This window comes from Excalfactoria chinensis, unplaced genomic scaffold (genome assembly GCF_039878825.1).
Source record: "Excalfactoria chinensis isolate bCotChi1 unplaced genomic scaffold, bCotChi1.hap2 Scaffold_72, whole genome shotgun sequence".
Classification (NCBI taxonomy): domain Eukaryota; kingdom Metazoa; phylum Chordata; class Aves; order Galliformes; family Phasianidae; genus Excalfactoria; species Excalfactoria chinensis.
Window position 1 is genome coordinate 811 of NW_027315712.1, and position 13983 is coordinate 14793.

General features: G+C 46.7%; 1 protein-coding gene across 1 annotated transcript; it reads right to left on the reverse strand.

Moving 5' to 3' along the window:
• Positions 1-867: 867 nt before the first annotated feature.
• LOC140265230 (olfactory receptor 14A16-like) lies at positions 868-8633 on the reverse strand (the record flags this gene model as incomplete). The annotated part of the gene is made up of 2 exons (XM_072361139.1): positions 7740-8633; positions 868-947 (listed from the first exon to the last, which is right to left on the reverse strand). Coding segments are annotated over exons 1-2 (974 nt in total), but the record flags the coding sequence as incomplete, so codon positions are not given.
• Positions 8634-13983: the final 5350 nt, after the last annotated feature.

Consider the following 13983-nt stretch of genomic DNA (forward strand, 5'->3'; position numbering starts at 1 on the left):
CCTGAGCATCAGCTGAGGGACAGGGAGGCAATAGAGGTATTCTTGACCATCCTAAATAACAACAGACCCCAGCATTTAGAGCACCTCAAAGTGCATTTGTCTCCTGTCTCCATGGAGCATGCAGAGTTACTCAGCTGACTAAATGGGTGAGCTCACAAAAAAGGAGCCAGATCTTTCTCTGTTCTCCATCCGGAGCTCCAGGCAATACAAAGCTAACATACGTCTTTATTCTTCATCAGAAAAAAACCTCGGTTTTCCATGGACTCTCAGCTGAATGGCATCAGAAGCAGCCTAGTGTTATGTCTCTTCTTTTTCATCACACTCATATGCAGCTGCTAATGAAGCATAGGGCCTTCAGGAAAGACATGCCCGTGGTGTGTCCGTGTTGCTACATCAACTCCAAGCCCCATAATGGGTCTAATTCTTCTGTGCCACCTTCTGCACACTAATGCCATAGATGAGTTCTAGCTGTGGATGTCCCTGTTCATTGCAGGCAAGTAGGACTAGATGACTTTTAAAGGTCCCTTCCAACTCTAAGGATTCTATGACTATGATTCTAAGTTTAATTAGTGAAAAGTGCCAGCAGTACTATTTAAATTTTAAAAATTATGTTTCTACTAATGTATATGGATTATCCAGTCTATCTGAAGTAGCCAGCCAAGAAAAAAATCTCCCCAGACTTAAAGCCAGGAACCTGCTCTGGCAGGGGGGTTGGACTCGATGATCTCTAGAGGTCCCTTCCAACACCTACAATTCTGTGATTCTGTGATTCTGTGATGAGCTATCCAGTCAGGCTATGTCCAGTGATGCTTTCCAATTCGGATGTTTACTTCTGTGGTTTTTGCAGGAATGCAAGCACCAACACACAGTAAGCTAGAAATCTTGGTAGAGCTGCAGGCCTGAGCTCCTGTTTGGACCACAGGGACACAGTTTAACAGCTTCCACAGCTGCTGTGTAGCACAAGGGGGATACAGACTCTTTAGGATGGATGGGCGATGAGACAAGGAAGGACGACTGCCCTCTGTGAGAGTGCACTGAGCTCTGCATGGGGATGGCAGAGCAGTCAGGTCAGAGCTAATGGAAATGGCAAACAGAGGAGACCAACAGTGTCTCTTCCTGTCTTCCTGATCAGGGAGAGCAAGTGGAAGGTGCCCTCTGCAAACAGTTGGGAGCCTGATGTTTTCTTGCCCTTTGTCCCATTTGGGGGCCTTTTTCACTCCAGTATCTGCTGCAGGGACAGCACAGCAGGGCATGTGCCATCCAGCAGATCCGTGGAGAGCACAGATGGCAGCTTCTGGACCAAGCCATGGAGAAACCAAAGAGGAGAGGTTCTCTGCCGGATCTCATACACACCAGCAAGGAACGGCTGGTGGGAATTGTGAAGGTCAAAGGGGCATCGGGCCATGTGGAAGACGCAATTGGATCTCTTTTTATTTATCTATTTGTTTATTTATTTATTTATTTATTTTGAGGCAGTAAGCTTAGAAGATGATCAAAAATGTCAATAAAACTGAGACAAATAATTGAAGACAAAGATAAAAATCAATGAAAATGTGTTAACCCTTCTCAAGATGAGAAAATCTCATGAGTCCTGTTTCATTTTGAGCTGCAAACATGAGTCTTTGAGGAGATTTTGTGTCTTTTTTCTTTTTTTTTTTTTTTTTTTTTTTCTTTTCCTGTATTTACGATGTTTTCCAGAACTGTGTTTGCAGAACACAGATGCCTTCAGGTTCAGGGACACAGACAGCAGTGCCAGTGCCAATGCCCTCTGAGGTTCTCTACTGAATCTCATACTCACCGGCAAGGAAGGGCTGGTGGAGAATGTGAAGGCAAAACAGGCACCAGGCCATGTGAGAGACACAAATGGATCTTTTGTTTGTTTATTTTTTTTCTTTCCTTTTCCCTTTCCTGTTCCCTTTCCCTTTTTCTTTTCCTTTCTCTTTCCCTTCCCCTTTTCCTCTTCTTTTCCCTTTCCATTCTCTTTCCCTTTCCCTTACCCTCTTCCCCTTCCACTTCCCTTCCCTTTTCTTTCCCTTTATGGTTAGGCTGAAGTTGGACTTGATGATCTTCAAGGTCTTTTCCAACCTGGGTAATTCTATGATTCTATGATTCCCTTTCCTTTCCTTTCCTTTCCTTTCCTTTCCTTTCCTTTCCTTTCCTTTCCTTTCCTTTCCTTTCCTTTCCTTTCCTTTCCTTTCCTTTCCTTTCCTTTCCTTTCCTTTCCTTTCCTTTCCTTTCCTTTCCTTCCCTTCCCTTCCCTTCCCTTCCCTTCCCTTCCCTTCCCTTCCCTTCCCTTCCTTCCCTTCCCTTCCCTTCCCTTCCCTTCCCTTCCCTTCCCTTCCCTTCCCTTCCCCTTCCCTTCCCTTCCCTTCCCTTCCCTTCCCTTCCCTTCCCTTCCCTTCCCTTCCTTCCCTTCCCTTCCCTTCCCTTCCCTTCCCTTCCCTTCCCTTCCCTTCCCTTCCCTTCCCTTCCCTTCCCTTTGCTTTGTTTTGCTTTGTTTTCCTTTTCCTTTTCCTTTTTCTTTTCCTTTCTCTTTTCCTTTTTCTTATCCTTTTCCCCTTTCTCCTTCTTACTCTTTTTTTACCTTATCCTTTTTTTTTAATATTCTTTGCTATTTTTTTCTTTTTCTTTTTCTTTTTCTTTTCTTTTTCTTTTTCTTTTTCTTTTTCTTTTTCTTTTTCTTTTTCTTTTTCTTTTTCTTTTTCTTTTTCTTTTTCTTTTTCTTTTTCTTTTTCTTTTTCTTTTTCTTTTTCTTTTTCTTTTTCTTTTTCTTTTCCTTTTCCTTTTCCTTTTCCTTTTCCTTTTTCCTTACCTTTTCCTTTTCCTTTTTCTTTTCCTTTTTCTTTATTTTTTTTTAGGAAGGAAGTATGAAAAATGTTCATTAATGTCAGTAAAAGTGAAAAAAAGAGTTGAAGACAAAGGTAGAAATCAATGAGAATGTGTTTACCCTTCTCAATGTGTGAAATACTTTCAAGTCCTGTTCAGTTTGAAGTTGGTTCCTCCCAGCTACCTGGCTGATTTATCCCAGGGAGATTACTGGAATTTGCTCTATTCCTCAAAAGTCTGATGGAATCTGTTGTCAACTCCTTCACTGTGATTCATTCTATCCGATCCTATCTGTGTCTAACTCATTTCTTGTACAATTATTCCCTGTGAAAGATAAAACTGAATAGAAGCAGCATGGACACTACATGCAGTTGATCACTGTGTTTTACTCTTCATGCAATTGCATCACCTTTCCTTCTGTTTGCTGACCAAAAAAAAAAAAAAAAAAAAAAAAAAAAGAGACCTCTTTCTTTGCCCTTGTGCAGCGGGTTCTCTGTGGAAAGCCAGCGGGAGTTGGTGCAAAGCAGGTTTAACACTAAGTGGGATACTGCAGAGGAGAAGAGTGAGGTGAGGAAAAGTGATGCAAGTCCCATGGGGCCAGTGTGAGTAGAAATGGGGTGGGGTGGTTGAAAAGAACATTTGTCAATACAGTAACAGAATAGAACACATTGGGGACATCCTGGATTGATATCACTTGCCCATTGCTGCTTTAAAGACTTGTTTATACCCAACTATAAATAAATAGACAGTAAATGTCTGCTGGATCCTTCCTTCTTAAGCTCTCTGCAGGTACCTCTCCATTTTGCTAAAGAAGTTTTGAAAACCTGAAGAAAATAATAGGAAGGCACAAGGCACAGGAGACTCTTTAGGTTATAACGAGCCCCAGGGCGCATTTGATGCTGAGTCCATCAACGTGCAGTGCAGAGAGAAGACTGCACAAAGTGCTCAACAAGACAAAGTCAGAAGTAACAGTGAAGTTTCTTGGAGTATTAATGGGCCCATTGAGGAACATTAACAGGCAAGCTTCCCAAGGGACTTGTTAGAGAAGATAATTGGAAGATATGACTACAGGCAGTGAAAGGCACTGGCATGGTGGCTCTGATGCTGAGAAACCAGTCCTTTGCTTTGCAAAGCAGACAGGCCAAGCCCTGATCCCCAGACCCTTGGTAGGGAGAACCTCATGCTGACTAAGGATCCTTCCTGGGGCAGTGGGTTGGAGGTCTGTATGATGCTAAATGAAAGACATGGGGACAGAAGATCCCAGGCTCTGCATGGGCTGCAGGGACACTGTGAGGTTCATGTCCCATGTGTGCCCTGTGTCTTATCGCAGGATGTGGGATGTGAGAAGGGCCCATTCTGAACAAGCAGTCAATCCCAGTGTAACTCTGAACTTCAGATCTCTCAGTTCCAGTGCCCTTGTTTGCACACCCTCCCATAGTTTGATGTCCTTTATGTTCTGTGGTGCCCAGAATTGCACCCAATGCTCCATGTGAGGCTGCAGCAGTGCAGAGCAGAGATGGACAATCCTTTCCCTCACCCAGCAGGCAGTGCCTTGCTTGATGCACTCCAATGGACCGTTGAGCTTCCTGGATGCCTGGGCACACTGCTGAATCACATTCAGTTTGATGTTGACCAGGACTCCCGATCCTTTTCAGTCAGACCACTCTCCAGTGTCCCATATCCAGTCAGTGTGTATGTCCAGGTTGACCCTACCCAGGTGCACAATCAGGCACTTGTTCTTGTTATACTTTATGCACTTGGTGCTTAGTACCAACTGGTACAAACTTCTCTGACTTGTCCACATCTCTCTGCAAGTCCTCCCCACCCTCAGTTGAGGCAACAGCACCTCCTCATCTGGTATCATCAGCAAACTTGCTCAGAACATCTTCTAGTCCTGCATGCAACTCATCCACAAAAGCATGAAAGAGAAGTGGCCCTAAAATGGAGCCCTGTGGAACCCTGATAGTGACCGCCTACCAGCCCAATGGAACCCAGTGACTATAGTCCTTTGGGCCTGACCTATTGACCAACTGTTCGCCCACCGCGTTCTGTTTGTGCCTAGCCATATGTAGGACATTCTGTCCAGAAATGTGCTGTGAGAAATAGTCTCAAAAGCACTACTGAAATCCTCAAGGATAACATCAAATGGCTTCCCTTGATCAACCAATTTGCTAACTGTGTCATAAAAAGTCCGATAGTTAAACAGGACCTTCCCCTCAGGAAGTTGTGTTGGCTGTGACCAATGACAGAACTGTCCTTCAGGTGTTTTTTTTTTTCTATCACTCCCACCATCACTTTCTCCATATTTTTACCAGGCACTGGAGTGAGACTGACAGGTCCATAATTGCCCCTGTCATCTTTCTTGCTCCTCCTTACAATGAGACAACATTTGCCAGCTTCCTGTCAGCTGGCATGACCCTAGACTTATTTAGATGCCATTGAAATGAAAGCCCAGAGCTAACTAAGGTGTCATCAGTGCAAGAACGTAGATATGCCATAGCTTTGCAATGCCTTCAACTCGAGAGTATGCCACAGATGGAGCAGAGAGGAAGATCTGCCTCTTCTCTTGAGAGCTCATCCATTTGGTAAGCAGAATAACGCTACCTGATACATGGGGACTGTGTCTCTGCTCTGCTCTGCTAAGCTCGTAGAGGAATGGTGCAGGGGGTTGATCTCATGTCAGTGCAGATTAGCTCACTTTCTCTTTAACCCTTTTTCGTCTGTAAACTATTCCAATATTTGTACCCTCATTTACACTTCCACATACCCTCAAATACACTTCCATATGCCATTAACAATTATGCTTTCTTATACCATCAAAGCAGTTTGTGAAACAATACTGTTATTTAGTTCCCATAAACACCCTTAATACTATATAACTTTCCCTTAACAATCCCTGTCGTTCAGTTATAAACACTTCACCACAGAACCGGCACTGACTGACCCACCTCCCTCACACACTTCCTCACAAGCAGTACATAGTATTACATAAATGGGTTGACACTCATTTGTCGGGCGGAATGTACACCTCTCCTCAGGTCACTTCCTAATCTATAGAGTACAAACTCCCGTCTTCCTACATACAAGCAGAAAGTACCTATGTGTGAACAGACAACACAGAGTCTTTCACTTTGTCCGTCTCTGTCCATTTCCTTTGGAAATGGAAGGAAACACGGTCGGGATTCGGCACTCACCCCACAGCTATTCTGTGTCTCACTCACACCACAGTCACTCTGGCATTTAGATCAAAATCCATGGTTTATTCAATATACACAATGTTGACAACATCTTCTTGCTGGAATATTAATAAAGCTCATACCCTGGTCGACCAGTTGCAAACTTTAAGATTTTTTCCATGTCAGCTTGACCTGTAATGATTAGATACACAGTACTGAACACTTACAGCAGGTGATAATAATGGCCATACAACCTATAAGCCCCATGATTACAGCAAGGAGAACCCAGGCTACCATTTGACAGGATATCCACTATATCCCATACCCGTAGGAGAGACCAAGCTAGGTCTGTCCTATTGCCAACCACATTGGAGAGAGCACTCGCATTTCATGCATATGACTTACAGGTCTCCTTCATAGGAACTCCCCCAAGGAGTCTTCCTACCCCAGCCGAAAACCTAAGCTGTGAGCTAAGCTCCCTACGGGCAGCACAGATTGCAGTACCCTGTGTAGGATGTCTCCTCAAGACATACGGGCTCCCCTTACCATACACCTGGTCCGCCTATGGATGTTCCTTGTCTGTCCCTGCAGTGATCAGGTGAGGAAGGGAGTCCTTCAGAGAAATCTCAGAGCGCGCCAGTAGAGTCTCCCCTCACAGCTGGTGCTGCCGCCGAATAGAGCTGGTCCCATCTGGGCTGCCAAATTGAGTTGAGGAATTAAACTCTATAACCCAGTCTGAAGTTTTAAAGCTGGAATGCATTTATTCGGTTCTGGGTTCAAAGGGGGATCACTCCATCTCTCCTGCAAACTAGCAAGCAGAAACATTACGTATTTCAAAGCCAAGTTCATACATGTAAGTTCAAGTTGGACGTTAGGAAACACTTCTTTATAGAAAGGGTACTCAAGTAATGGAATAGGCTCCCCCGGGAGGTTGTTGAGTCACCGCCCCTGGATGTGTTTAAGAGCCGTTTGGATGTGGTGCTCAGAGATATGATATAGCAGAGGGCTGTTAGAGTTAGGGTACTATGGTTAGGCTGTGGCTGGACTTGATCTTCAAGGTCTTTTCCAATCTGGGTGATTTTATGATTCTATGATTCTATGAAGCTTAGAAAATTCTGATGTGATAACCCATATCCAAGATCTTGTCCTGTGCAGGGTCTCACAGGGAATGAGCAAGAGGGGACCTGACAACCAAGGTGCAAACCAGCTGCTGCTGCTGGTCTCTCAGAGACACTGACAGATATGAGCCTGAAAGCATAGACCCCAGCCAGGAGCCCAGAGATGGACAGTCAGCTGTTGAAGGTTGAAGGCAGTACACAGTCTGATGAACAGCCGTTTGCTTCCTACTGAACTGTGAGTTTCTGAGAACATCCAACCCCGACAGCACAAGAAGAAGGTGGACAGACAGAGTCACTACATGTCCTTTCTTCTGTTAAGGATCACAGAGAGCCTGTTTCATTATATAGAGTATGTCTGGACTAATCCACAAAGGAACAAGCTGAAAAGGACTTGAGTAATGATGTTTTGGTGAAAAACATTACACCATGTTAAAAAAAGAATAAGAATAAATTACACATAAAAATTGGCACAAACAAACAAACAAAAAAACATACAAAAATCAAAATCCAAACAATAAAAGAGAGCTTGATTTAGTAAAAACCTGCATTAAATGTCATGAATTCAAAAAGATGGGCACTTCACTGATTTTGAAACACATCTGGCCATCACTTTCCTCACCGCATCCTTGACTTCGCTGTTCCTCATGCTGTAGATGATAGGGTTCACTGCTGGAGGCACCACTGAGTACAGAACTGCCACCAGCAAGTCCATGGATGGAGAGGAGACAGAGTGGGGATTCAGGTAGGCATAAAAGCCAGTGGTGATAAATAGGGAGACCACAGCCAGGTGAGGGAGGCACATGGAGAAGGCTTTGTGCTGTCCCTCCACAGAAGGCATCCTCAGCACGGCAAGGAAGATCTGCACATAGGACACAACTATGAAAACAAAGCAGCCAAAGGCTAAACTGATACTAAAAATGAGAAACACAACTTCCCTGAAATTTGATTCTGAGCAGGAGAGCTTGAGGATCTGGGGGATTTCACAGAAGAACTGGTTGACAACATTGCCTTGGCAGAGAGGCAGTGAAAACGTACTGGCAGTGTGCAGCAAGGAATTGAGAACCCCAGCGCCCCAGGCAGCTGCTGCCATGGTGGCACAAGCTCTGCTGTCCATCAAGGTCCCGTAGTGCAGGGGCTTGCAGATGGCAACGTAGCGGTCATAGGACATGATGGTGAGAAGGGAATACTCTGCTGGCATGAAGAAGGAAAAGAAAAAGAGCTGTGCAGCACATCCTGCGTAGGAGATGGCCCTGGTGTCCCAGAGGGCGTTGGCCATGGCTTTGGGGAGAGTGGTGGAGATGCAGCCCAGGTCGAGGAGGGCCAGGTTGAGCAGGAAGAAGTACATGGGGGTGTGCAGGCGGCGGTCGCAGGCTACGGCTGTGCTGATGAGGCCATTGCCCAGGAGGGCAGCCAGGTAAATGCCCAGCAAGAGCCAGAAGTGCAGGAGCTGCAGCTGCCGCGTGTCTGCCAACGGCAGCAGGAGGAACTCGCTGATGGAGCTGCTGTTGGGCATCTGCTGCTGCTGGGCTTGGAGTCCTGCTCAGAGTGCAGAAGATAATGACACGTCCAGACCATTGTCAGAGACACTCCTTCTGCTGTACTATGAAATGTTTTCATTCTCCTAGGTCACTGTTCATTTAGCACCACAACTTGAATTTAATTTCATGAAGTTCAATATTCTATAAGCAGAAGAAGCATACGGAGCTTTAACCTTCCCCTCATCTTTTAATCTTATCCCTTCTCCCAGGATATTGTCATCTGTTTCGTGTCTCATATCTTTACCCTCTCTGCTCTTAAAGCCCTCAGTCCCAGCCTCTGTGCCCTTCACTTTCTGTTCAGGAAACCTGCCTATTTGCCATATAATTCTTGTCAACAGAAAATGATAATTTCAACTAGTTCCACCCTTGAAAAAGCTCCTCTCCATGAAAGGAGATGATAAAAACACATCATGTGTGACAGCTCACAATACAAGCAATTGACTGAAGAAGAATTTGGGAGTCTACGAGCTGTGTTTATGTTTGACAGCCCCTTTTAGATTTCTGCTTCCAATACTTTCCCCTTCCTTAAAATAAATAAATAAATAAATAAATAGAAAATCACTACCTTGTCTCTCCTCTTGCAAAGGTGGCTCCCTGGGCAGGCTGAGCGCTGAGCCTGACAAGCGGCAGAGTCCCATAGCCGGCACACAGCCCCTGGGGCACAGCAGGGACCCTGCTCTGCACGACAGCCCTGGGTACCCGCCTGCAGCCCTGGCTGAACAGCCTGCAGCCGTGCTGGGACATGCAGCCCTCAGGGCTGTGCTCTGACGCTGCAGCACGGAAGCCCTCAGCTGGAGTAGAAGTCTTTATCCACAGTAAAGAAACTTGCAGTGACTGCAGCCAGATCTGCTATGAGATGTCCCAGATTTGAATAAACCCTCTATGAAAAGCAGCTGCATGGTCTGCAGTGAGACTTACCTTGTCATGGTCTGTGGGCAATGCTCCTGCAGAGTGCTCACAGCCTTCTCACACCGTATACATCCTCCAAGCTCTCTCCAGTTTCTCTCCTTCTGTCACCTGCAGGCTGTGCTGTGCAGAAGAGCTGCTCCTGGGCACAGCTGTTTTTCTGCAGCTCTGCCCACTTGTATAAGCTCTTTGTGTCCCAGGAGCCCAACCCAGCTGATCAGCAGAGGATGTCATGTTTATCTTTCCCATTCGTGTCCCCAGAGATGTCCCTGGGTCTTCATGGACAACAGCTCCAGAAAAACAACAGCATCATGACTCTACTTCGAAATCTGTTGAATTAAGCACCAGATTTCAAGTGAACATTGACTGATTCCAGTAATGTGGTGATTCCTCCCAGAGAGTGTTTGCTGAAACAAAAGGGTACACAGACAAGGACAGGGAATCCTTGAATCATAGAATGACCAATGTTGGAAAAGTCCGAAAAGATCCTCCAATCCAGCAGTTCACCTATCACCAAGAGCTCCCATTAAACCATGTCCCTCAACACAACCTCTAGTCGTTCCTTGACCACCTCCGGGTGACTTGCAGAATCAAACTCCATAACCACAAAGTAGTTATAAAGCAGGTACGTTCAGTGAGTGATGCGCACACACCCTGGTGCAAGGGGGTTAGTTCCACCTCACTTGCACACTGTTATCTACAAATATAGTAGCTACAAATATAGACTGAACTAATACATCATCAACAGTTGGCAGGAATTTGGATACATATTCATTACATTTCTGTGACCCCATTAGCATGCATTCCCTCCCTCATCGCACGTGTGTAGTGAGTAGTCGGGGTGGTCGTGAGATGAAGGCTCATCATCTTCCTCACTGTAAACTTTCAACCCTGCGGAAGGGGCAGCCCCCACACTGGTTCCAGTTGCTCTGTGGACATCAGATCACCTCCCTGTTCTTGGGCTGTTCCACCCTTATCTTTATGGCCTTCATCACCCTTGTTATTCCAGACCCAGTGTCTGCACTTCCCATGCTACTAACAACTTTCATGTAAAATGTCTTTTCACACTCCTTGTTCCAGTTTCTGTGACAGTTTCTTCCTCTCCCTTAATGCAGGGCCCTTCTCTCACAGAATAACAGAATCACAGAATTAGAGGGGTTGGAAGGGACCTCTAGAGATCATCGAGTCCAACCCCCCTGCCAAAGCAGGCTCCCTACACCACGTCGCACAGGTAGGCGTCCAGGCGGGTCTTGAATATCTCCAGAGAAGGAGACTCCACCACCTCCCTGGGCAGCCTGTTCCAGTGCTCCGTCACCCTCACCGTAAAGAAGTTCTTGCGCACATTCATGCGGAACTTCCTATGCTGAAGTTTCAGCCCATTTCCCCTAGTCCTGTCCCCACAAACTACTGAAAACAGACCAGCCTCACCACTATAGCTCCCACACTTCAGGTATTTATAAACCTGGATCAAGTCCCCTGTCAGCCTTCTTTTCTCAAGGCTAAACAGACCCAGTTCCCTAAGTCTCTCCTCATAGGGGAGATGCTCCAGGCCCTTCACCATCTTTGTGGCCCTCCGCTGGACTCTTTCCAAGAGATCCCTGTCTTTTTTATACTGGGGAGCCCAGAACTGACACAGTATTCCAGATGAGGCCTCACCAGGGCAGAGTAGAGGGGGAGGATCACCTCCCTCAACGTGCTGGACACGATCTTTCTAATGCACCCCAGTATGGCATTGGCCTTTTTGGCTACAAGGGCACACTGCTGGCTCATGGCCAACCTGTTGTCCACCAGGACGCCCAGGTCCCTCTCAGCAGAGCTCCTCTCCAGCAGGTCTTCCCCCAGCCTGTACTGGTGCATGCAATTATTTCTACTGAGGTGTAAGACTCTACACTTGCTTTTGTTAAACCTCATCCGGTTTCTTACTGCCCAGCTCTCCAGCCTGTCCAGATCTCACTGAATGGCAGCACAGCCTTCAGGCGAGTCAGCCAATCCTCCCAGCTTCGTGTCATCAGCAAACTTGCTGAGGGTGGTCACTATCCCCTCATCAAGGTCGTTGATGAAGATGTTGAACAAGACCAGACTCTGTACAGACCCCTGGGGGACACCGCTAGTCACAGGCCTCCAGCCAGACACCGCACCGCCAACGACAACCCTCTGCACTCTGCCAGTCAGCCAATTGTCAATCCACTTCATCATCCATTCATCTATCCCTCACTTCCTCAGCTTTGTTATAAGGATGTCATGGGAGACAGTATCAAAAGCCTTACTGAAATCAAGGTAAACTACAACTAACGCTGTCCCCCCGTCTACCCAGCTAGTGACATCTTCATAAATGGCCACCAGCTTGGTCGAGCACGACCTCTCCTTGGTGAACCCATGCTGACTACTCCTGATAACCTCCTTTACTCCCAGTTGCCTGGAAATGGCATCCAGCACAGGCTATTCCATCACCTTCCCTGGGACTGAGGTGAGGCTGACTGGCCTATAATTACTCGGGTCTTCCTTCTTGCATTTTTTGAAGACCGGAGTGACATTGGCCATCCTCCAGTCTTCGACCAGCTTGACACCAGCCCTCGTGTTTTTCCTACAAGGGGGTGAGTCACCCTCCTCCTTCACCAAGGTCCAAGACTTTGGGGGCTTAGAAGCACACCCCTCTCCTTCAAGCAGAGGGACATTGCATATAGTCTCCATTTTGGTGGTCCCAGCTACAACCCCACCCCCCTTCATACCTAGTTTAAAGCCCTGTGGATGAACCTACCCAACTCTCTTTGTAAGATCCCTTTTAACCGGTGGGAGAAGCCACTCCTATCAGCTGTCAACCAGTCCAGTCTTGCGCAAACAGAGCGAAGGTCAAAAAGCCCGAACCCCTGCCGGGCACACCAATCTCGGTGCCAGCTATTGATCTGTTGGCCCATTATACTGAATCCCTCATTCTTCCCTGAAACAGGAGGGATAGAGGTGAACACAACTTGTGCTCCCGAACCCTTTACCTGTCTCCCCAAGTCTCTGAAATCCTTTTTCAGAGTCCTCATGGAAGTTCTGCCTAACTCATCACTACCAACCTGGAATAGTAATAGGGGATAGTAGTCAGTGGGGTGGACTAGGGAAGAAAGTTTCATCCACACATCCTTAACCCGGGCACCCGGGAGGCAACGGACCTCCCTATGTAGAGGGTCTGGTCTACATATTGGCCCTTCTGCTCCCTTCAGCGCAGAGTCACCAATAACAATGACCCGTCGTTTTTTCTTAGTTGGTTAAGTTCCAATGGTGGGTGAAGAGTGGTTGGACTCGGGGGGCACCACCAACTGAGGAGTACCATCATCACCACCATAGTGCAGCTGTCCCTGCAAGAAAAATGACAGAGGTAATTATGGACCTGTCTCATTCCAGTGCCTGGTAAAATTATGGAGAAAGTGATGGGGAGAGTGATTGAAAAGCACCAAAAGGACAATTCTATCACTGGTCACAGCCAACACAACTTCCAGAGGGGAAGATCCTGTTTCACTATAGATCTTTTGATTACAAGGTTATCCATTCAGTTGACCAAGGGACACCAGTGTGTTAGATGGTCACTATCAGGGTTCCCCAGGGCTCCATTTTAGGGCCGCTTCTCTTTCATGCTTTTGTGGATGAGTTGCATGCAGGACTAGAAGATGATATGAGCAAGTTTGCTGATGAGACCAGATGAGGAGGTGCTGTTACCTCCACTGAGGGTGGAGAGGACTTGCAGAGAGATGTGGACAAGTCAGAGAAGTGGGTACCAGTTGGTACTAAGCAGCAAGTACATAAAGCATAACAAGAACAAGTGCCTGATTGTGCACCTGGGTAGGAGCAACCCTGGACATAAACACTGACTGGAAATGGGACACTGGAGAGCTGTCTGACTGAAAACGATTGGGGGTCATGGTCAACATCAAACTGAACGTGAGTCAGCAGTGTGACTAGGCAGCCAACAATCCACTGGAGTGCATCAAGCAAGGTATTACCAGCTGGGTGAGGGAAAGGATTGTCCCTCTCTGCTCTGCATTGCTACAGCCTCACCTGGAGCACTGGGTGCACTTCTGGGCACCGCAGAACATAAAGGACATCAAACTATGAGAGAGTGTGCAAAGGAGGGCACTGGAAATGAGAAATCTGAAGTTCAGAGTTTCATGGGATTGACTGCTTGCTCAGACTGGGCCTTTCTCACATCCCACAGCCTGCAAGGACACACAGGGCACACATGCGACATGCACTTTACATCATTCTTGCACCCCATGCAGAGCCTGGGATCTTCTGTCCCTGTGTCTTTCATTTGACATCATACAAACCTCTATCCCACTGCCCAGGAAGGGCCCTGAGCCAACATGAGGGATAGGATCTCCCTGCCAAGGGTCTGGGAATCAGGGCTTGGCCTGTCTGCTTCGTATGGCAAAAGAG